Source organism: Mercenaria mercenaria, unplaced genomic scaffold (genome assembly GCF_021730395.1).
Source record: "Mercenaria mercenaria strain notata unplaced genomic scaffold, MADL_Memer_1 contig_4585, whole genome shotgun sequence".
In the NCBI taxonomy this organism is placed as follows: domain Eukaryota; kingdom Metazoa; phylum Mollusca; class Bivalvia; order Venerida; family Veneridae; genus Mercenaria; species Mercenaria mercenaria.
The window spans coordinates 42,195-67,929 of NW_026462826.1; the positions used below are offsets into that span (position 1 = coordinate 42,195).

Below are 25,735 nucleotides of genomic sequence, written 5' to 3' on the forward strand. Positions count from 1 at the left end.
AAAAATGAAATATTTTGTGGTGCATTGACTTTCTCGACGGAACAGTTAGAGAGAAAAATAGATAAAAATCCAAGTACACAGTTTTATTATACATCCAATTTTATGCGAATCATTTGACGTGTAAAACCTTCATTTGGTGTCTAAGAAAATAACAAATATAGCTGGGTAACTGGCGCTATATGCAGTTGACATTGTTCAAAAACTTACTGTAGGGTTCACTGGTAGAAGGCTCGAAGTGAAAATAGTCAAAATACCACCTTTCCCATTCTACTTAATTAGGTGGGTTTATTTAGGCAAAGAAAAATTTCTAACATGATCACAATAGCAATATAAGATTAAACAATAAAAGTTATTACATAAAATATTATGTCATCACCTTGAATAAGGGACAAAATAGTTATATGCGTAAAGAGACCTACTTTAATTGGTGACCGAAATCAGCATACATATAATATGAAAATAAATAGGCTTACCAAAGACATTAGACTGAATATTAAGTAAAGGACTTGCATTTTCTGTTGTTGTGCTTTTTCTATCTTAAATTCAAACAAGTCTTTGAAACTTACTTAGTACATATATCAAATGCCGGTTATGCATTGAGAATTTATATACTATGCTGAAGTTTATTAAATGTTTTGTAAAATGTCAGATTTCGTTTAATTATGGAGGAACCCGTTGAATTACCTGTGCACCATAAATCGTTGATAGTTCTGCCGGTGCGTTGTTCGATGATATAAATTGATTGTTTTTGCATAGCATATGCTCCTTAAATAGTTTAAATAATGAGATGTTAAGACATCACTAACATTTATCTATGCGGCATTGAAATTTCACAGAACAGAACAGAACATACATTTTATTTTGACTTGTACATAGTACATCATCATAAGACAAGACAAGGCAATTTTATTACAAATCATTTAGGCTTAAAAGCCCATCATGACATAAATATTACATAATACAAGACATACGGCAAACAGTAGTGCACATCACGATATAAAAGTTACTATAAAGAGTTATATAACATGAAGTCGAGCGACAGAAAAGACAAAGTCACAACCATAAAACACACAAACAAACAAAACAAAAACGGAGAAGGTTATCTTTGACAAGTTTACAATAGTTGTACTATTTGACATAGATCTATTCAAATCACCAAACAGAAGCATAATCAATGCTTAGACAAGTCGAAAGATTTCCTGCGGCCATAAGTTATACAGACCAGAAATTGTTGATAGTATAACTTATGGGTGAATAACGTACTTGTTTGTTTCTATTATACCATTACGCTTTAATGTAAGAAATATTACTCCATTCTACATGATTTACAAGTAGATATATGAACTATGTATTTCTTAATTCTGAAAGTTTTGTTTTGAGCAAAAATAACTATATTTCCCTTTCATGTATAACATAACTTTAAGCACAACTGGTCGCATTCCTTGACTATTGAAATACTTTACTAGAGCTTTCACAAATGTGATTCATGCCTTCACCTGGACTTGCTTGACAACAGGGCCATAATCTAGGAAATTGAAGAGCAATTAACATGAAAACCCTTATGCACAACAAGGTATCAATATTGATCATTGCTGAAAGTTTGAATAAATTATATGAAATAATGATTGAGGAATCTAAGTCACAAACATTTCTCTATATATCATTATAGAGTGCTAGCTATATTGCAAAAACGGCGTTCCTTAAATGCGATAAGCCAATCGCATATCGGTAAAAAGTCACGTGAAATCACCCAGTCCCCATGTGCTATACTACTTGTTGCATTCCAATGTACCTGCGGCCTTCAGGCCGCAGATAATAAGTAGCTTCAGAACAGAAGCAATCAACCAAATAGACACTATATATATAGACGGTTTAACAATACATTTAAATACATCATATATAGAACAATCAGTTCAATCACAGCCTTGTCGAAACGAAATACAAGACCTGAAAAAACACACACATTTAACTCAACCATAATATAAAACATAATAATATAGAGTATTACAAAGTAGACTGTCTAAGTTTAAATGCATTAAATATAAATATTCCTAAATTTTGTATTATTTTCTTATTTTCGGAGTTCAAAAGTTCTATAAATTTAAACATATTTGGTCTAATCCAGTATTTTCTTGGTATATATTGTTTTCTTAAATCATTATACAAATCACATTCTATTATGAAATGGTATTCATCTTCTAATTTTTGACAAATAATACATTTCCTTTCATCTAATGGTGTACTATCTGGTCTTACCCATCTTCCAGCTTATGAGAAGATACCCTTAAACGTGTAACAGATATACAAAATTTATTTACATTAAAATATTCAAGATAGGGCTGAAATCTAAAAATTGAAATTCTTTTATACGATAAAGCTCTAGAAGAATTATTTATTCTTGAATTCCAATTTTGTATAAATTGATCATTTAATCTTTGTTTAACCATATATAAAAACATATCAACATTACCTACGCCTTGATATATCCAAGCATCTACAATACCCAGGAACAAAGAAAATCTTTAAGTAAAGAGCACCAGTTACGTCTACCATGATTTTCAAAGTCGTTTTTTAACAATGTGTATGTAATAAAATCATATAAGTTTCAATTCTTTTATTCAATATTGTAGTAAAAAGTTTAGATACTGTAAATCCGGTATTATTCGCGGTGTTTTAATTTTCGCAAATCGGTTGCATCGCGAATTCATTAATCCGCGTAAATTTCCTTTCATAACACATATCCAGAATACGGTCAGGTTCAGCAATTAATACTAGCCGCCTGTACACGTTGTTTATTGAATGAACTTTATTTCAATATGTTATGAATAAGTATAATAAAAATCCTGGAAACTACATTTCATGTAAAATATACTGCTTAAAAGACAGAATTAACACTAAGGTCTAGAATTTGGATTTACAAGCAGCTGACAGGGACATATATAACATGATAACTTTGGGTCTATTTTGAACTTGTTACGGAGAGCATCTCCCTTATGCACTTTGTATGTGTCAAACAAGCAGAGCGCGTGTTGCCTGAGAAGATGATCCATATCATCCTTTATCTTCTCCACAAACCTGATATTTTTACACATTTTGTTTAGATAACAATAGGGATTAGATGACAATTTATCACACCATTGTTACATTTTTTTATGAAATGACAGTAATAAACTTTGAACATTTTATCAGCTATTAAATGTAAAAAGAATAATTACCGTATATTGAATAAAGGATAAAAGGCACTTTTCTATCAATTTCAGTCGAACAAAAGCAATTTGTATGAATAAAGTAACCGATTTCTATCACGAGATAACCGTTACGGACCATGCATATAACGAGTCTTTGGTGTGCATAAATTTGGTACGGTACGGAAGAATGGGCTTTAATGTAATCACGATTTCCGGAATTACAATTTCGCTAATATAAGACAAGAACCTTCGCGAATTTAAATTTCTGACCCTCTCGTCGCGAATTCATAAATCCGCGAAATAATTCAGGGTATGGGAATTCGCGAAATAAATATTCACGCGAATATAAAGCGATTTACAGTAAACATCTTACTAAGGTTATCCCCCTATAATTACTTGCAAGTTTGGGTCACCGTTTTTAAATACCGGCAGAGATATGCTCTGCGAAACAATTTTCTAAAAGTCGGTACATTATTTTCCAAGTAGCCACTTATTACTCATTTATGGATTACGTTATATTACAAGGTTACAAGTATGTAGCTGAAAATGTACATTTTATTGCTAAGAAAAAAAAAGCAACAAATTTAAAGTAAATGATTTTTGTTATTACTGTTGTGACAGTCATTAATATTCATTATAATCTTGACCACATTTACTACAACACGATCAGTTTGATAAGATCACTTCTGTAAACTGACTACGTTATTGAGTCAAGGTATCATCGTTATTTCTCTTTGGAACTAACTTCGGTCTTACTCTCTTTAAAAACGCATAGCTCCTCTTTTTGACTTTCTTTCCGTTGGGAACTACTTTGAAGTTGTTTCTTTTTATCTTAAGGATTTCATTCTCTAACTCCTTCATTTGATAGGTTTTCTGTTGAAGTTCCAGCTGCAGCTGATGTATTATGTTCCCACTGTGTAGTGTTTCGTCTATAAAAAGAAAACAAAATGTATCGTCTCAGAACGATAACGCATGCTGATTAACATATAGACACTGGAATAAAAGGGACTAACGATATTTTCATGATATTTTCATTTCTGTGTTTTGTTTGGCAAATACCCTTTTCTAGTAAGTTGAAACATTTATGTATATATCAGTCATGTAGTTCAATGTGACCACTATATGAGAAATGTATTTTGTGTACTTTCTTTTAATTGAAACAGCGAAGTGATAACTATCATATCACTCAACAGAATATAATAAGATATGGGTAATAAAGATTCAGTAAGACAAAAATTATGTTTGTTTTATATACCGTCAGTGTCTACACTGAATGTAGAGCCAGGCGGCAATATCATTTTGTCAATTCCTAAACGACCCAATGGTCCCAAGATATTTCTTGATCTTGGGTTTTCAAGAATTTGTCGAAGGACTTCAATGAAAAATTCTGGAAGCATCAATGTTAGATACACGCTGTTTGCTTCTTCTATGCCTGCCACCATTATATCTTCCATCGGGATGAAAAGTGCCTCTGAAATTGTATTGCGTATTGAATACAGGTGGTCTTCTGTCACACATCTTCCGCTTTTGACATGAATGCGAACATAGCCATGGCCTTCCACTAAAAGAATGAAAATCTACTTTTGAGTTTACATAATAACATGCAAATAATACGTCAATTAGTTCAATATAACCTTATTGCAAAATTACTTAGATAGATATGACTAATATTTATTTTTTCTTTATCCCCTTTTGGGAACGCAGACTTTTATACCGAGGTTTCCTTATCAACAAGGACAGATTGGCCAATGCTTATTACAATGGTTAAAGCAAAACATACGGAGTGTTGTAGTTTTGTAGAAATGTAAAATCCTGTGTCTACTTTTCGCCGCATACTCGACAGTCTTTGCAAAGAGGTCTTGATGGTCAAGCACACGTAAAATGATTTGGAGGTAAATCAAATTGTCTGCAGAAATATATCGTTTAATCATTAGTATATGAAATGCTTCTTCCCATGATCTGACGGCTTCATCTATGATTCCTGAAGTAGGAATATATAAATTTAAAAACACGAACAAAAAGACATTTCAATTCTAAGAGTGATTAGATTCTGTTAGTATATGCACGCTTTAATTGCACAGTATTAAAGTATGCATCTTTAAAATGCATAACAATGTACCTCTTTAAAGATGTAAACAAAGCAAGGTTGGTTCATATTACTCCTTACTCTGTGGATTACTGCCATAAATGTCTTTAAACATAAAATGATTGTTAGAGGAATATGTGCCTAACAGAAATGACATGTATGCGTGATTTTTTGTGTTGAATGATTTCTTTGGTTTGTGCATTGATTGTTCTATGTGGCCTTAATGTGTTCCTGTTTAATGTGACACGCAGGTTAATACTACTTTGGAAATTATTTATACTTCCGTTGTTTCCCAAATTAAAATCAGATGTTTTTTTCCAGCTGGGTTATTGTGCGTTTTATTCGACCCTGCGGGGCGGAGTTTACCTCTGACTTATGCAAATAATGGTAATACCTAAAAAAAGCAAAACAGGTAGAGATATATAATTGTTTTATTCCGTATCCTTTCGGTAACCAACGACTGAAATTCAACGCTACATTGGTTACAATGTAAGGTAGATGACCACTGAATAAGAAATCAGCGTAGCATGACGCCGAATATACTACATATCCTGCACAATAATGCAGTGGACCGTCGCGAAACCCCGCCCCGCCAGGTCGATTCAAACGCACAATAGCTAAGAATACAAAATTAAACGTTTATAAATAATGTACAATATCTTTATAACATGCCCATGATTGTGGCCCTTGACGACAGGTTCAAGTAGCCTATTTATTTCCCAAATCGTTTACCTTTAAAACGCAATTTTATTTTGTTAATATCATTTGCATCCAAGTTCTGACGTATGTGTGTAACGAGATTGTTGAAAGCCCAATCACTTGGCGGCTCCATGAATTGACTGCGGCCCGTGCTGACTTGACCGTTTCCATCGTTTGTTTCCGTCATGTCATTACAAGGTATGGATGCAGCCATGATTTCGTCTTGCTAAATGATAAACATGTATGAATCCTGACATACTGAAGTTTAACACATTACTGATTTTGTTTGTAATAATATGTGGTAACGATTACACACAAGGGTCATGACTCCAAGCTGTTGTTGTTTGTTCCGAGGTTATTTTTCGGAAAGTACATTTTTGAACAAGAAACGCGGCAATGCCACGAAACCAGGTTTTCAACACTTTTCATAAGAATAAACAAGAGTGCCAGAATGTCACAATATACGCCCGTCACAGCAAATTTCTTTACTCTAGCACCTGTATTTGCAGATGTAATTTTAATTTTGTGGTTGTTTAGTAATCATTGTAATTCTTTTGTTTTTCTAAGTCCACAAAAAAACTCCTTACCAGGTAGAGCTACCTTAAAATACACCTAAAATTAGAAAGTAACAACTATGTTGTACCACAGAAAAGTGGTCTTGGTTTTTCCCTACGGTCAATTATAAAAAAGTTACAATATAAGTTATTTATAGTAACAACTAAGGGAAGTTAATCTTATAAAAAATAAAAAAAAAAAAAATAAAAAAAAAATAAAAAAAAAAAAATTGTAAGTCCACACAGAAATCCTTACCAGGTAGAGATTGGTCAAAATACACCTCAAAATTGGATGTAACATGCATGTTGTACTACTGAAAAGTGGTCTCGATTTTTCCCTACGTCTAGTAATGAAAAAGTTACAATATAAGCTATTTATAGTAACAACGAAGGGAAGTAATTCTAAAGAAGGGAACTGCGCAAGACACTTCGTCTCATGATGGTGTATAATTGTGCCAAGTTACATCAAAATCCCTCTATGCATGAAGAAGATATGCTCCGGACAAAGTTTTCATTCTTGTATCCTTTGACCTCTAAGTGTGACCTTGACCTTAGACCTAGGGACCTGGTTCTTGCGCATGACACTCCGTCTCATGATGGTGAACAATTGTGCCAACTTTCATCAAAATCCCTCCATGCATGTAGAAGATATGCTAACCCTAACCCTAACCTAACCCTAACCCTATTTTTAGTAACAGTGACTTTGACCTTGATCCCAAAAACCCCAAAATCAATCCCAAGCTACAACTTTATATAAGTTTTCTATACAAGTTTCATTATGATAGCTCATTCCTAAGTTAAGTTATTGACCGGAAACCCTTTTTCTATTTTAAGTAACAGTGACCTTGACCTTGACCCCAGAAACCCCAAAATCAATCCCAGCCTTTGTCTTGGTATAAGCTACATACATACATATTTATTCAAATATCTTTACCGAAACAAAAGTTATTGACCGGAAACACCAGTTTGACGCCGCCGCCGCCGCCCGCCCGCCCGCCAGACCAACGACATACCCCAATCTAATAACTCAGGTTTTCGTTGAAAACCTGGTTAATAAAAAGAAAGCGACAAGTATTATATATAGAGTAGTTAAATATTCAGCGTTAACCAGGCAATAAAATACAGTAGGAACCTAGACTCTATGTATACTAATAGACTGAAATAGAAATGATTTATGAAATTTGGTACATGCTTATATATTTCTATGTGTGCTTATGCTATGGTATGATCTGGGGCGTCTTAATGGAAACGGTTAATGATATACAGGATAAGCTTTACACCAATCACGTTCTGCAATAAGTATCAGAGGAAAGTATCATGTCCAGTGAAATCTTGAAAGAAATATACTTCAAAAATGAAGAAAAGACAATTTAGTATATAACTACTTTAGTGCATAACGTAAAAAATTAACATGAAACACACTCAAAAAATTGAAAATCCAATACGTTTGAAAAATCCAAGATGGCCGCCATATGTCGAAAAATACAAGATGGCTTCATCTCAGTGTTGTTATATTTTCTGGTCATTCGGGATCATTGATTTGAACTCATTTAGCTTTGAAGATTGAATACTGCTTAAGCCGGTGCAAGGGGGCGTGGGCAGTGTTGCATTTTCCATTACTGCTCATGAACAGACTCAATCAAACCGGGTCTGCAATTTTCACTGTTTGCATTGTTCTCGATGCTTCCGAGGGATCTACTTTTCAGATTTTATTCCATATATATGGCCACCTTTTTATTACTATTATAAATTTAAATCAACTGTTTGAATAAAGTCAAACAAAATATTTTACATCCAACAAAAGTGAGTAAGTTGTCTTCCCATGAAAAACGAAAAACGAGAATGCACTTTTGTGAGTCAGAATTAGGTAGACAAATGTTACTTACATACAAATGTTGCTTAAACTGCTTCAGTCCTATGTTAAACTTCAAAACAATTGTAAAACATGTTAAACAGCATGTGTTAGTGAACAAATGGGACGCGTTTCACGTCGTGATTAGTTTTCCCGACTCAGATTTTGTTTGCGTTGCTATGCTCCTTTAAACTTGTTTAAAATAAGAGAATGATGACGCTGAGAAAAACTGTATCATTATGTTTGCTAGCACGTGACTGCCACTCTGTACTTGTGAACATTTGTCAGAATTTTTTTTGGTCAAATTAAACACATTATCTTTACAATATTTCATAGTTTCATGGCATTAGCATATGATGAACAGTCACTTAGTCTTAAGCAAAACCCATCAGATCCATGAGGATGTTCAAAAATACCCGGAAAAGTTCTCTATTTTTGATGCTATTTTGGTGAAAACTAAAAATACGATACATAAGGACATATTAATGTGAAATCATAAGCCATAGTTTTGAGAACATGAGTATTACTTATTCAACGTTTCTTAGGCCACGTCGCTACAAGTAGTCCAACGTCATTATGACACGGTCCTATCAAGCACAATTAGTCAGTACAACTCATGTGTACTAATGGTTCAAAGTTTCTTGGAATTTAATGCATTTTCTACACCTTCCTACAAACAAATTAATAGACCTGTGGAATTAATGAAATTGGACTCTGAACTTCGACATACCGTTCTGTATCAAGGGATCTTTAATTTTCAAAATATGACTGAAAGATATAGTTATCTTACTTCTGAAATGCGAGTCGTCAAAGATATTCTCGTCACCACTATTCGCCTTCCCTATCACCGATAAAATTTTGTTTTTTTCAGGGCATTGCCCCTTAGATCTTACGCGCTTTTGTGTTTTTGCTTGTTTCAAAGTACAAATTTGATCACATATCTCTGTCTTTTATATTTTAAAAGAATATTCACCTGAATTAAGAAAACGTAGCTTGTAAAAGGGGCAAATAATGTTTAGGTGAATGCAGTGCAAGAAATGAGACAGACGTCACATGTTGTTGCAATTATTATTTGTCTAAACAAATTATCATATCGACATACCAACTAAATTCCCTTATCTACATCATATATAAGCTATATATGTATAACAGTTTCATCAATTGTTGATGATACGTGAAATAAGGAGAGAAATTTTCAAAGTATTTACTAGCACCCTCTGTTACCAGGTATATAATTATGTTTTGTTTTAAGACTATTTCGTTTGACAAATATGGCTTAGCACAGTATTGCACAAGGACGTACACACTAACTGACTTCAAGTTTCTAAAGTTTACAGGGCTTTTTATGCATATCAACTTAAAGCTCATTGTCTACATGTACTGTGAAATCATTAATATTCGTGGGGGATTAATTTTCGTGGATTTCGTTGTTTAGTCAATCCATGAAATTTAATCCCAACGAAGAAGTACAATTCCCATTCATTTTATGTTCAAAAGTTAAAATCCACGAATTCATATCCCACGAAATTGCTGTTTTGACCAAAACCAGGAAATTTTATGACCACGAAATTAAATGATTTTACAGTATTTGATTGCAAAAAAATGGCAACAGTGTTGCGGCGGTCACAGATGGACTGCAATTTCCCTATGTTTCAATGGGTAGTAAAATAGTAGCAATCATTCTATATTAAAGGGTTCACTAAGGCGTCATAAAATGGGTTGCAGAATAAGGGATCTTTTTAAAAATGTGAACGTTTAAAACAGTAATATGTTCGAGGACCAAAAGGATTTCAGGAAGCTCTCGCAAACGCATTTTACAAGTTTTTATTTAATCGTTCGTCTTATAAAATCAAGGTGCCATCACATTTATAATTGATATTTGATATTTGATATGCATGTGTAGCTATACAACTTTAAGCTTAAATATTCATATTCTTAGATTTTCAAGAAAAAACGAAGTCATTCGAAATATAGGTCATCTATGACTAGTTTGTTCCATAATCTAAGAAGAATCATTTCATAACACTAAACAGCAAATGCTTAAAAGATAAAGGGTAAAGGTAGATTTCCCGGAAGCACAGAACACCCCAAACACAGCCATAGAGTCATGCATCACAAAGTAGGCCCATAACAAAAAGAAGCTGTAACGAAAAAAATATTGTAGACAGGTTGCTTCATCAGTTGCAAGCGGTATTAATTCTTCCAGTTTGAAATGTAGATTAAAATTGCGGATTTCCTATGTGTCTTGCATGCACGATTCGACGTCATTCACAATCAACATAAAGAAAACGAAGTCATTCGATAAAAACCTTTACAGTCGGAATGTGTGTGTTCGTAACCCTTTCTGCAATATTGCACGCACAATCGACGTCATTCAAAAACGACATAAAGCAAACGAAGTCATTCAAAAAAAAGCTTTACAGTCGGAATGTGTATGTTCGTAACCCTTTCTGCAAGATTGCACGCACAATCGACGTCATTCACAAACGACATAAAGAAAACGAAGTCATTCGATAAAAACCTTTACAGTCGGAATGTGTGTGTTCGTAACCCTTTCTGCAAGATTGCACGCACAATCGACGTCATTCAAAAACGACATTAAGCAAACGAAGTCATTCAATAAAAAGCTTTACAGTCGGAATGTGTATGTTCGTAACCCTTTCTGCAAGATTGCACGCACGATTCGACGTCATTCACAAACGACATAAAGAAAACGAAGTCATTCAATAAAAAGCTTTACAGTCGGAATGTGTGTGTTCGTAACCCTTTCTGCAAGATTGCACGCACAATCGACGTCATTCAAAAACGACACAAAGCAAACGAAGTCATTCAATAAAAAGCTTTACAGTCGGAATGTGTATGTTCGTAACCCTTTCTGCAAGATTGCACGCACAATCAACGTCATTCACAAACGACATAAAGAAAACGAAGTCATTCAATAAAAACCTTTACAGTCGGAATGTGTGTGTTCGGGTTTAGCGTCTTTTTAAATTATCCTTTAGTAATATATATGACGATGTCTTCTTGTAGCAGTGAGTGCAATGTCCAACTTTATAGTGCTGTCTCACTGGCTTATTACGGCTATATACCAATAACAGAAATTGTTCTTTGTTTCATATAAAATTCAGCTACTTCAGAACAATTTTGCTACAGTTTCTAGAGTTTCACTCCGTCGTAGACCTATTTTCCACAAGATATCCATACATTTGCTTCAAGAAAACGAAAAGAAAAAGGGGTGTTGAATAGTATGCAGTGAAATGCAAGTCAACTAAAGTCAGGTACCCTCATATGCCGCAGAAAGCGGTCCGCAGAATAAACACCCTACTTTCGTTTTCAAGTAAACAACTCGAAAACATGCGAATATTAGCATGAAAAGTGTCCTATTTTATGTAAAATTCATTTCACGAGTGAAATAATGCCCATTTGACCCCCGATTTACGCGCACATGCGCGAAAAATGGAAAAATCGGGATCCATTTATTAGGGACTTATTTCGACTACACTACGGAAGCACATTTTTGACCGAATTACTGCATTATAACCTTACGCCGTAGAAACGTGAAATGATACCCCACCTAGTCACATTAAACAGACACCGGTCTGACTAGTCCTAGTACTATCCTCTTAATGCTGGGTGCCAAGCGAGGAAACTACTAGTACCATTTTTCACGTCTTTGGTATGACGCGCCCAGGGATCGAATTAACGGGCTCACGCATCGAAACGGGCACTCTACCACAAGGCTACCGAGGCAGTCAAAGTCGGAAAGCAAAATAACAAAAAAAAAACAACAACATAAGATTGTAGTTAATATTTATTTCTCTGGCGGTGAAGTTAAAAATTGAATGGACACGACTATGTAAGTGTCTGCATTTACCAGAATTTTAAATAAATGCAAGGAACTGAATTTTTATCAGCATGCGAATTACAAGTTAACGTGGGCGAGTCCTTTTGACTGTTCTATTTAAATGCTTAAAAGACCAATAACCTGACATTTACTTTACTTTGTTGAAACCTACGGACAGATAACAGCATACGGTTGCAGCAAGCAAAATGAAACCCTTAGCTCCGAATGTTATTTTGGTGCAATTTGGCGGGTATTGATTTGCAAGAATTCCCAGCGGGAAAAAAGACTGGAGGAAATACCGTTTTGATATAACATAATTTAACAGTGCAAGTCAAAACAAGGTTATTACAGGTATATCAATCACATAATATTCTCAAGTCCTGTACGCCGGTGTAACGGTCAGATCCACCCCCTCCTCCCCCTCCGTCAGTTTTTCCCCAGGGAAAATTAACAACCAGTTGATTTCTTCCCCGGGGAAAACCCAACTGGTTGGTTCTATTCCCGGGAAAAAATCAATCGGCTGCCCTGCCCCCCCCCCCCCCCCCCCCCCCCCCCCCGATTTTTTTACCAACTATTATATGTGCACAAACAAGGTAGAAAATATTGACCAGTTGTTTTTTCTCCCCCTGATTAGATTTCCCCCTATTTTTCCTTTGACAAAAAAGGGATAAATAAACAAATAAGTTTTTTCCCTCCCCCTCGGTTAGTTGTCCCTGTAGTTTTTGTACACAAACAAGAGAGAATAAACGGACTAGTTGTCTCTTTCCCCCCTAGTATGAATATATCTATATACCAGAAAAATAATACATGCTGAGCTGACGGGGAAAGAAATTGACCAGTTGGTTCTTCCCTCTCCCCCACCCCTAGTGTGCATGTATCTGTATATACCTACACGTCTGGTTCTGGATAATAGACAGTGAAGGGGTAAAAAACTGACAGATCGGTTCTTTCCCCCCTAGTATGTATATATCTACATGCCCGAATGATAACATACGGTGAAGGGGTAAGAAACTGACTAGTTGGTTCTTACCCCCCCCCCCCCCCCACCTCACCACCACCACCCATAGTGTACACGTATCTGCATGTCTGAATTTTTCTTCCTTTTTGTACAATAATGAAGGGGGGGGGGAATAACTAAGGGGGGACCAACCGGGGAAAGAACTGACTGGGAAAAACATGGGCTTGTTACACCGGTTTTTTTCCAGCGAACGATATAGTTAAGTCATAAATGTAGACTGAAATGAGTCGGACTTTTTAATATTTTTAACATCTTACCTCATATCAATACGTCATTACCCTAGCATTAATTATTATTATTATTACAATGGGGTCTTCACTGGGTTAAAACATGTGATAAGACAATTTATATTTTCATTATGGAAGAGTAAGCAACTAGGTTTTACAGTAACACGAATAAGTAAAGAAAACGGTTATAATTATTTCACTAATATTTCCTTTAATGTGAAATCGTTTCATTTCCTGGTCATAAGATTTCGTGGTTTTAGTCAAAACAGCTATTTCAGTTGATGTCAAAATCAAATAATAGAATGTACTGTGTACGTTTAGATTTAATATAATTGATTGATACAACCAAGACATCCATGAAAATTAGTTCCTTACTTAAATTGTTGATATTAAGAAATAACATATTTATGAATATAGCCTTAAGGCTGCGTTTCACGATTTATGAAATTTTACGTGATAAATTCTGAAAACTTTTATGTCTTTTTATTATATTTGGAAAGTACATTAATCGAAACATATTTGGAAAGGTACACGAATATTAAATTTAAACAACCAGATATACTCTTTTTGCTATGTGCTTTTTAATGTCATGCTGAGAAGATAATAAATAAATTCATTTTATGTATTTGTACGGCAATTTTTTTATTTTTTACAGAAATAAATTATAATTTTGTTCTCTCTGATGGTTATAAGTAGTATAGGCATCGGTTTGGCGCCACCACTGCGCATGCTCAAGAATGGCCATTTTGGAATCTAGTTTTAGAATGACATCACCTTTCTATTTTAAGAATGACTTCACAATGTTATAAATAGAAACGACAGTAATAAATCTATTTTTCATACTGAAAATGACTTTATGTTCTATGAATAGAAATGACTCCCTGAAGTATATAGAGCTGACTTATATACCTATCTAGGGCGTGTTCGCGCACATTGAGGGTCAGCCCTACACGGGGAGATAACACGAAAACAAAAGCTATACGCATGCGTAAAAAAGAACCTCTCGTATAAAAACCATTCGAAAGAAAATGTATAATAATGAGATAATTACGTAATGGCTATGACTTGACCAATCATTAAAATGAAAAGCATTAAAACTATATGAGAATAACCGATATACTATTTGTAAAATGAAATTATAAGACAAAATATTACCTACTCAACAGATGTAAACTCGTCAATATCCCACGCTAAAATGAACCAATGATTTTACATAGGGCGATTTATCGGCGCATTAATATAATTATAGAAATTATTATAATTTCTTTAATAAACCTGATACGAAATAAAATGGAAATAATTAACTAAATTATTCATACAACGTACCAGTGATGCGCTTTCTTTCGAACCAATTTACCTAATGAATCAAACTCTAGATGGTTGAATATAAATACCAACAGCCAATCAGAATGCAGTATTTTGACAAGCGGTAACACTTTTCCAATTAACTTGACAGGTTTAGACCCGTATCGCTTTTCTCCACGCTACATATATATTGCTTTTAAAGAGCGCGTCAACGCTTTATGCATAAGTATAGAAATGATTATAGCAAAATGTTATTAATTTCTTTAATTTACCTGATACGAAAATGAAACAGAAAAACTTAATTTTTGGTAATCGTTCATACAGCATAAACCGTGATATGCACTCTACCAGATCCTTTAACCGAATGATATTTACCTGTAGAACTCCAGTATAGTATATAACACTTCGCTGCCTACAGTCAACCAGGAAGAAGAATTTTGACAAGCGATAGCACGGAGTTTAACATTTGTCCGATTATTGAGCGCGTTTTATAATTTCAGTCAGTGTATAGCTTTAATCTCTTTATAAATACTAACGGAATTAAAAAGCTTGGTTATTGAGTTTATTTTTTTCCTCTAACGGTTTACAATATTTCTTTTTTAATGTAATAATAGAAAGGAATGTTTACTGTTCTTTAATACATAGATGAATAACTATTGACACGGCAGTCAATTAAGCACGATGGTTGTCTTAACTTACCTATCTGTTAAAAAACGTAAAGTACAACATTTCTCTATTATGCTTGGAACGACTTTAGCAGTGTTTGGTATCAAATGAAAGGTTTTGACGCGTACTATTGCGTTGTATACAGAATTTGAATGCGTGGTCACACCTGCGTAAAATTGTAGGCGTTATGGAAGAAGGCGTTACTGTATATACCGACAACACCTCTTCCTCTGATAACCTAGGCATGTTGGATATCTAACCGAATGTCTCGATAAGTACTATAAGGCAATAAACTTAAACCGGAAGTCAAATCACTCATGCGAGAAATACGCCAAAGTAAGCTTACACTTTGATATCCAAAATGGCAGTGAATGAATTTATAGGGCGAAGTATAATAAACAGAGCCAAAGCAACGTTCTGATTAGTCAGTATAGCTTAGCAATGCTCTGACTGACTAGTGATACGACGCATTCTGATTGGTTTATTCCTCAAAGAAAGGCTGGCTTACATGTTAAAACTTGTCAGTCATTTGTCTGGTTCAAAGCCGTTCCAAATTGGAATGTTTATTTTTAACCACCAATCAGAATTAATAGGAATGCCCATTGTTACTAATAATACCCCGAATGAAAAGTATATAATAGCGCTTTCATCAGACAAAATCATTCAGAAGTCAAATCATGGAAAATAGCTCGGGAGTATTCGAGAATATGATGAATTCCTTCGCTGCTGACCTAAAGGAAGTGTGTACAGTACATCACAAGGTATGGATTTATGAAGCGCATTACAGTAAAGTACATTTTGGGTTTTCGGAAGACATTTGGGTAGAATTATTGACAAGCTATATAAGAAACAGGACGAATTTGAATGTAGACTTCTCCATCATCCACACTGGTGATCCGTATACGGACATGGGGATTAATTTGCATGGCGGTCATTATTTGGTAGACATAGAGTGTGCTTTACGCGACTTTCTGGAAGCGAAGGGGTGTCTCTATGTTAAGTACAAGGACATAACAAAAACGTGAATAGAGTTCGATATGAATTACTCTACATGGGTATATATGCTCCGGCAATACATGAGCAAATGTCATCCGAAAATAGAACTCAAGTGGTGCGAACATAGCTTGCAACCAAATTCCTATTACCCCTGTAACATCAGTACGGAACCCGAAGGACCCGGAAATATCTACATAGATGTACTAACTATGCTCTGTGATCATCATGCAAACAGAAATTGGTAGAAAAGAGCATTTTAAAGCGTTGAACTTGTTGCTGAATTGTATTTATCAATTACACGAGATTTGTATGAAAGACAGGCTAAAGAGGCAGTTTTAAATAGTGTAAATGATGGATGTGTTACCATTGGATCTCTGTAGAAAACTATTTTCTGACTGTGTAGAAAGACCGTATATACCGTTATATTACATGTTGGACTATGAGCCGTATAGAATGGCTCTTAGTAAAATAACAACACAAAAATTTTCCAACCTATACATAAAACTGTGGTTAAAGCAAAAGAGCATATCTTTTAAAGACACTTTGATCGACATGATTCGTTTTCATCAGATGAATTTGAATATTGAGGCGAAAGTGACTGGATGACTTATATTCCTGAGAACGAGGAAATAGCGCTTTATGTCAACTATTTGATACGAGGTGGTAATTTCAGTACGATTGGTTTCCAGTCCGAGAAAAGAATAAAAAACATGATTTTATTTAACTACGAAATCTGTAGATATCATTGATGCAGTTCTTTATTTAGAATTGCGAGAGACGCTTATTAAAAAGCATAATATCGATTTGTGAAACGATGTTGAATAAATAAAATACAATAAACAAATATGTCGTTTTATTTGTGTACACCACCACACCTACCAACGCTTAATCTTTTCCGTCAACTCAAATTCGAACGTATAGGTTATAAATAACAAAGACATATTGTTCTTTCAATCTTTTATTGCAAAAGCTTGTATCAATTATACAGACTACATGTATCAACTAAAATAAGACACAATAAATTCATCATTCAACTTCTTGCAATACACATCAAACGGTTTTAAAATGTCCTTCATTTTTCGTCCGGAACATCGGTTCATAATATAATATAAGCAATACAGCCCGCATATGTTTGAATCCGTATCCTGTATTTGACTGAAGTTCATCCAATAACGCTTCTTTAACGCTTGCTCAAAATGAACTTTGTAGTGCTCTGGTCGATTACCTAGTGAATCGAAAAATTCGTCGGGTCCTCTTTTTGGAAAATAAAAGACCACCTAACGTTTTCCTGATCCCTGGCTCGTGTCTGTATTCGAAATGACGTATTGTCCTCTACGTATTTGAAGTTGGTCCGCAGCGCATATTATCACAGGGTACTCTTTTAACATTTCCTCGAGCTCGTAGTTATTCATTTTAAAATGTATAGGTGTTCCAATCCATAGTATCTTGGGTCACGCTTTCGCGATATTTCTTACGTCGTGGGCTGTCTAAATCACGACTCAAAGGTGTGTCCATTTTATCCCTATGTCGCTTCAGATCACTATGCTTTCGTGACCGTCTTATTTCCGACCTAGCAATATCAACCGCTTGGGCTACGGGTGCCACAAATTTTACTACGGGGAGATCTTCCCCTTTTTGTTCTTGTTTCAATGCTTCCCTTTCTTGTTCCTCTTTTAATTCAGCCATTTTTCTTCGATATGGACCACTTCCTACAAAGTAACGGCCCATATGATCAGCCACAGGAAAACACTGCAGCAATTACAAGGCAGAGACTGAAGCACTCATGAAGGCCGTCTCAATGGTTGAAGACTCGGCACAAGAAAGCTCCTCAGTCGTCTTTCTCACAGATGCACTGTCTGTCATGGAAGCTCTGATCAACAATAAAGCTCCACAGCTAGCCAGGAGAATGCAGAGCCTGAGTATAACCTGCAAAGTAGCACTTCAGTGGATTCCATCCCATTGTGGACTTGCAGGCAATGAAGAGGCAGACAAACCGGCTAAGCTAGGAGCTCAGTCAGAACAACCAACAGAACCTATGAGTTACAAGGAGAAAGTCACCATCATCAAGGCACTAACGAGACCAAGGATGGAGGAAGATGCTTTTCATCTCCTTGATTGGTCGGAACAAGTGATGATGGTCAAGCTCCGCTCAGGGCACAACAAACTCAATACTCACATGTACAAGAAATACAGACTGACATCATCGCCAACTTGTCCATGTGGTGAAGAAGATCAGACTGCGGAGCATATACTTCAGAGATGTAAAAGACATGACCAGGAGCGAGCTGCGACTTGGCCGATAGATACCTCAATCCACCAGAAACTGTATGGAGGCATTGAGGATCTTCGGCAAACCACAAGTTTCATCGAGGCTACTGGTCTGACAGTGTAGACGCGAACGACAAGAATAAGAAGATCAGGCCGTACGTATCCGTCCCTCAGGTCTTTGAAATGTTTTATCCATTTTTCCGGGTCCGGTTTATCCGGGACCCATTTTTCTTGTTTATAATCGTATACCTCTATGGAACCCATTTTGACATGGTGAAAGTTAAAGCATGCCAATCATTCTTACAACATTCATTTATCATCATCCGATTCCTGATCGTCATCAGCTTCTTTATTATCATCCATTGAATATTCTTCTTTGCTTTTATGATCGGGCCACAACTCATCAAATAGGTCTTTCTAAGCGCAATGACTTGTCGAATAGATTCTTTGACAGTCATACCGTGCTGACTTCTTAGTTTCTTAGCCGACTGTAGAATCTGCTGCTGAGTAGGATCGTTTTGTAGCTCATAAAAGTCAATTAGAAATCGGGCATAATTTTGTCTCAGTCTCTTTCTTAGTTGAGGCAGCACGTCATTAGCGGTGCGACGGTAAGCTTCTTCAAAAGAGAGCCCTTGTTCCGTATAGATGTTAACTTTAGCTCTAAATTGTTCTTTAATAGATTGTTTGAGAGGATCCTGAAAACGCTTATCCCAAATCTCACGACGTGATCGCTCTTCTATAATCTCAACTTCTCTACGTTTACCGGGAGGTCCCTTGATCAAAGATCGTTTCTTTACAAAGCTTCTATCATTATTCCTATTTTCTGTTTCATCATCACTATCATCATCATTATCATCATGGTCATCATAATCCTCCTCCTCATCTTCATCCTTGTCATCATTTTTGTCCGATAATTATCCTTCTCCATTGAAATAGTCTTCTGGTTTATATTCATCATCTGTTCGTTTTCTCTTTTTTGGATTGTTCGCCTCGAAAATGTTATCGCGTAAACGGTGTTGTTCTGGGGTGCTCGATTTTAAGTCTATTACCAAATAACCGTGCGGTCTTGATGTCGCTCGTTCAAACCGTTTCATAAAGATGTTACTAGACGAAGGGTAAATTCTTCTCGCCAATGTAGCTACTTGTTGTCTGTCAATAGGATTATTAAATAGCACCAGATACTGCGTATTCAAAGCGATATCCCTACAAGCTTTACCTTGAGGGAACAAATTTTGGGTGAGATATACGACAGATATGTTCCTGTGGTGACTGCCCTTGGTAAAGAGATCAGCAATTCTTTGATCGCATTTAGCTTCAGTCATCAAGTCGTCAAAGACCAGCAGGTTCCTTTGATTAACATTTATATATTGGGAATCATTCACGTAGTCTGGAATACCGTCTACAAATTCGACCCCGGGGATTTCACGCCGAAGTTCATCATACAATGGTTGCCATTGTCCAAAACACCATATGATACGCTGAGGCCGAGGTCTTACAAGATTTGATGATAACAGTTTTCTTGTCCATTCAGTTTTTCAACTACCACTTGGTCCTGAAACGACCATAGAAAATGGATGTTGAAACGTCGTCTCTCTTGAGATGTCCCATGTTTGTAATGGCGGTGAAAAACTGTCAGTGGCTTCGTCATTTCCGTGGACATAACGTTGATGTCTCCGCATGTTGTCGATCCTAGAGAAAGACTGATGGCAAACAGGACACTGATGCATTTGTGAAACCGATGTAAGTTATATATCTTTTATCAAAAAGACACTGCTTTATTCTGTTCTATTAGCCATTCTTACGCTTTCTTGGGGCAGAGGAGAAGGAAGAGGAGGAGGAGGTGGAGGAGTGGAGGAGGAGGAGTGGAGGAGGAGGAGGAGTGGAGGAGGAGGAGAGGAGGAGGAGTGAAGGAGGAGTCAGGAGTGGAGGTGGAGGAGGAGGAGTGGAGAAGGAGGACGAGGAGAATGAGGAGTGGAGGAGGAGGAGAGGAGTGGAGGAGGCGGAGGAGGAGGAGGAGTGGAGGCGGAGGAGGAGGAGGAGGAGGAGGAGGAGTGGAGGAGGAGGAGGAGGAGGAGTGGAGAAGGAGGACGAGGAGGAGGAGTGGAGGAGGAGGAGGAGGAGGAGGAGGAGGGGTGGAGGAGGAGGAGGAGAGGAGGAGGAGGAGTGGAGGAGGAGGAGGAGGAGGAGGGGGAGGAGGTGGTGTCGGTATATACAGTAACTCGTAACACCTTCAGTCATGGTTAAATTTAATTTACTTTTGACTTATATGCGTGTGATCCCTGAGTGACCAATCAGAATGCGTCGTATCACTAGTCAATCAGAGCATTGCTAAGCTATACTGACTAATCAGAACGTTGCTTTGGCTCTGTTTATTATACTTCGCCCTGTAAATTCATTCACTGCCATTTTGGATATCAAAGCGCAAGCTTACTTTGGCGTATTTCTCGCATGAGTGATTTGACTTCCGGTTTAAGTTTATTGCCTTATAGTACTTATCGAGACATTCGGTTAGATATCCAACATGCCTAGGTTATCAGAGGAGGAGAGGAGGAAGAGGTGTTGTCGGTAAATACAGTAACGCCTTCTTCCATAACGCCTACAATTTTACGCAGGAGTGACCACGCATTCAAATTCTGTATACAACGCAATAGTACGCGTCAAAACCTTTCATTTGATACCAAACACTGCTAAAGTCGTTCCAAGCATAATAGAGAAATGTTGTACTTTACGTTTTTTAACAGATAGGTAAGTTAAGACAACCATCGTGCTTAATTGACTGCCGTGTCAATAGTTATTCATCTATGTATTAAAGAACAGTAAACATTCCTTTCTATTATTACATTGAAAAAAAATTATTGTAAACCGTTAGAGGAAATAAATAAACTCAATAACCAAGCTTTTTAATTCCGTTAGTATTTATAAAGAGTTTAAAGCTATACACTGACTGAAATTATAAAACGCGCTCAATAATCGGACAAATGTTAAACTCCGTGCTATCGCTTGTCAAAATTCTGCTTCCTGATTGGATGTAGACAGCGAAGTGTTATATACTATACTGGAGTTCTACAGGTAAATATCATTCGGTTAAAGGATCTGGTAGAGTGCATATCACGGTTTATGCTGTATGAACGATTAAATTAAGTATTTCTGTTTCATTTTCGTATCAGGTAAATTAAAGAAATTAATAACATTTTGCTATAATCATTTCTATACTTATGCATAAAGCCTTAACGCGTTCTTTAAAATCAATATATAAGTAGCGTGGAGTAAAGCGATACGGGTCTAAACCTATCAAGTTTATTGGAAAAGTGTTACCGCTTGTCAAAATACTGCATTCTGATTGGCTGTTGGTATTTATATTCAACCATCTAGAGTTTGATTCATTAGGTAAATTGGTCCGGAAGAAAGCGCATCACTGGCATGTTGTATGAATAATTTAGTTGATTATTTCTATTTTATTTCGTATCAGGTTTATTAAAGAAATTATAATAATTTCTATAATGATATTAATGCGCCGATAAATCGCGCTATGTAAAATCATCGGTTCATTTTAGCGTGGGATATTGACGAGTTTACATCTGTTGAGTAGGTAATATTTTGTCTTATAATTTCATTTTACAAATAGTATATCGGTTATTCTCATATAGTTTTAATGCTTTTTATTTTAATGATTGGTCAAGTCATAGCCATTACGTAATTATCTCATTATTATACATTTCCTTTCGAATGGTTTTTATACGAGAGGTTCTTTTTTACGCATGCGTAAAACTTTTGTTTTCGAGTTATCTCCCCGTGTAGGGCTGACCCTCAATGTGCGCGAACACGCCCTAGATAGGTATATAAGTCAGCTCTATATACTTCAGGGAGTCATTTCTATTCATAGAACATAAAGTCATTTTCAGTATGAAAAATAGATTTATTACTGTCGTTTCTATTTATAACATTGTGAAGTCATTCTTAAAATAGAATGGTGATGTCATTCTAAAACTAGATTCCAAAATGGCCATTCTTGAGCATGCGCAGTGGTGGCGCCAAACCGATGCTTATACTACTGTTATATATCATTGAGTAGTTAAGATTGTTTCATAAACAGAAAAAATACACTGCTATTGCACTGTTTTATAGAACCTTACCTTTGTTAATGAAATAATCTAAACATAAAGATGAAAAAACAAGAAGAATAGCAACATCCAAAGCGCGCTTACAGCGCTACAGTATCTATTTTACAGCCACACATGCAACACTAAAAGCCCATAACTCTTTACAACAGCACAAAAACATTTTAGAAGGCAAGATTTCATTAATAGATACCTGCCTTTTAAAGGTAAATATCACAGTTGCCCATATGTATATAGGGAAAAAATTTTCCTACTGGCAGAATTTCTTTAAACTTTGTGTACTGACACCATGTGTTGGCCAGTTGCAGAATATTTGTATAATGGATAACTTGAACCCAATTTCCTTCAGTATGAAGTGGAAGAATTGTTCGACGATAATCAATTTTTCTATCAGTTGTTTTTAACGAGAAACATTCCGAATTAAATATAGAAGTGAATGAAAGGTGAAGCGAGAAGTATTTGTTTGATTTTTCTTCAATGTTGAAAACTCATGTACAGAGTGTAAGCAAAGTCAAAACGTACGCAGTTATCACATTTACGTTCGCCGTATAACCATTGTCTGCATATTTCCAAAAGATGACTTAAGGCTTTGAATGGCTGACAATATATCAGGTGCGTGTCTGAAATTCTCTCGCATTGTAATCTATCTTAAAACAAAGTCGCACTGGATAACTATCTTGCTTATATTCTTACTTTCAATTAACGAAAATAAGATAATATATTCTTTCACACTGACGGGATTTTCCCGTGTTTTTGCCGGTGCTGGAAAAACTCGCCCTAGACGCCGGGGTGTAAGATGACTCACGTGTAGTTGTATGAATTAATGCGTAATTTCATAGGCTACTATTGTCAAAAAGTGCTTATATATCTATTACTGGTTGTTAGGGCGAACCGGGATATATCCAGCGCTCGGGTAACTGTTTGTTCTGGTTACTCGTCAGAGCCTCGTCACGCGTATACAGTTTCTGGTACAGTAGTGGTAGCATCGTTATTCAAATACTTAAATGGTAAATTTTGACAGGAAATATTCAAGTTTATTCAAATTGAAATGATATTCGTTTAGTATAAACATCCATAATTTCTGATGTTTCTATGTATCCAGACACTGATTGTTAATTATATTTTGTGTAGGTCATACAAAACCATTTAAGCATCTTATATGAAAAGGTCATCAATTTTATTTTAGTAAAAGTTAGCCTTGAATACTAATTTGACAGTGCCATTAAATACGTAAATATTTTATGTTTTATTTTTTGTCCATATGTGTTTGTTTTATAATAAATAGTCTCTCATATTTCTTTTAGAAAGGTTTTCATGAATATTTTATGACTATGGATGTATATGTAATGTCATGAAAAGTGAGACTTAAAAAAATATTTTATTGTATTGTATTGATGTTTCTATGGCATTTTTCCGTATGTTACACGAAAATAACTGCCAATTGAATTGCGCGAAATTGTGTTTCATGTCCTATCATTAATTAATTGCTAATCATTTAATCAAACGCTTCGTTTCAATTCTTTTCTTTTTGTTACATCTTCACTTAATTTTGTAGCACTAGTAGCCAAATAACAGTTTTATACCCGGTTACGAGTCATAAGAGGTATATCAGTCAAATTATATTATCAAACTCTGTATACCCACTTTGATTTAGTATACGATATAGTAATGTCATAAACGTAAAATTGAAATCAGTCGAACTTTTAGAATATTGTTAATGTCTTACCTCATATCACTAAAGCATTTCTCCAGCAATGCTGGAATCGAACGTTTTATATATTTCTATATCATTTACAGCTGGTAAGTAGAAGTTTTAAACTAAATTCTTTGTCATAAATTTATAACCTTTTGTACTTTGTACGGTATCATGATATCATTTTTGGTATCTATAGATAACCGATATACATGTACTGCTGATTTCATTTTTCAAACTTGCTTACGCAATACACTCAAATTATCATAAAATTGTCACATCTTAGTACATTCCGTACAAGCCCGTTCTATTTAGTCGTTTAATCTTTGTCATTATGGAAAAGCGTTATGTTATGAAACAAATGTATAATTTATTGAAATACTACTAATTTCACTAAGTACAAAGTTACGGTAATGCTAATGGCAGCGTTTTTCGCTAAGTGACGAACGTGTAAAAAGACATCATATGTTTTCATTATTGAAGAAGTTAGTTTTATATGAATTAGAAAAGCAAACAATTTTTCAATTTTTGATTTTTGTTTCATATACTAAAAACCAGGTTATTTTCTATACATAAAATTTCGTGGCTTTGGTCAAAACGGCTCATGGGGTCTTGAAATTCGTGGATGTCGATTTAAATGGTAGTTCTGTGCGTTTGTAAACCGGAAGCAATGGCGTAACGTCATTTATCCAGATAACGTTGCCTGGACTCGGCATACGGAAATGAAAATCGTTTTATGAATAAATGACAACCCGTGAGTAAATTTATTAAAACGGCAACGTTACTATTCTTCTAAAGATATAATATAATATAAAAACGTTTGACACGTTAAATAATTCCAAATAACGTGCAATGCGTGGATCTTTTTAATCATGTGTTAATATCTAAAAAAAAACAAGCACATGGACATATAACTTTTATTCCATCATATTATAGACTAGGTGCTTTTTTATAATTGCACAAAGGTTTCTTCAAAATCTAGAGAAACTTCTACCCACGAAAATGTTATCAAGTTTGTGATTTTCCCGTAGACGCCCATTTGGAAAACTTGTGTGGGGTTCAAATTTTTCAAATCAGTATAGCAAATAATCAAGCACGCGACCCTACCTTTTTATTTACCAGATTTTCTAGGTATATTCTGAAGTTTTAAAAAATCAACTTTTTATAAAATACTTGTTTGTAGAAAGAAAATGATCCGAACGTGCAGTACTACTTTAAATG

The 25,735-nt window shown here is 35.4% G+C and overlaps 1 protein-coding gene across 2 annotated transcripts; it reads right to left on the minus strand.

Annotated features, from left to right (window-relative positions):
- Positions 1-841: 841 nt before the first annotated feature.
- Positions 842-24,661, minus strand: LOC123552423 (uncharacterized). 2 transcript variants are annotated; one of them, XM_045342080.2, is made up of 5 exons: positions 24,548-24,661; positions 6,007-6,199; positions 4,969-5,169; positions 4,444-4,749; positions 842-4,117 (listed from the first exon to the last, which is right to left on the minus strand). In XM_045342080.2, the coding sequence occupies exons 2-5, from the start codon at positions 6,185-6,187 to the stop codon at positions 3,891-3,893; spliced, it is 915 nt and encodes a 304-aa protein (XP_045198015.2). In that variant the 5' UTR covers positions 6,188-6,199; positions 24,548-24,661; the 3' UTR covers positions 842-3,890. The 2 variants fall into 2 exon arrangements, with proteins under 2 accessions (XP_045198015.2, XP_053391163.1); XM_053535188.1 differs by lacking the exon at positions 4,969-5,169.
- Between the last annotated feature and the right edge of the window lie 1,074 nt (positions 24,662-25,735).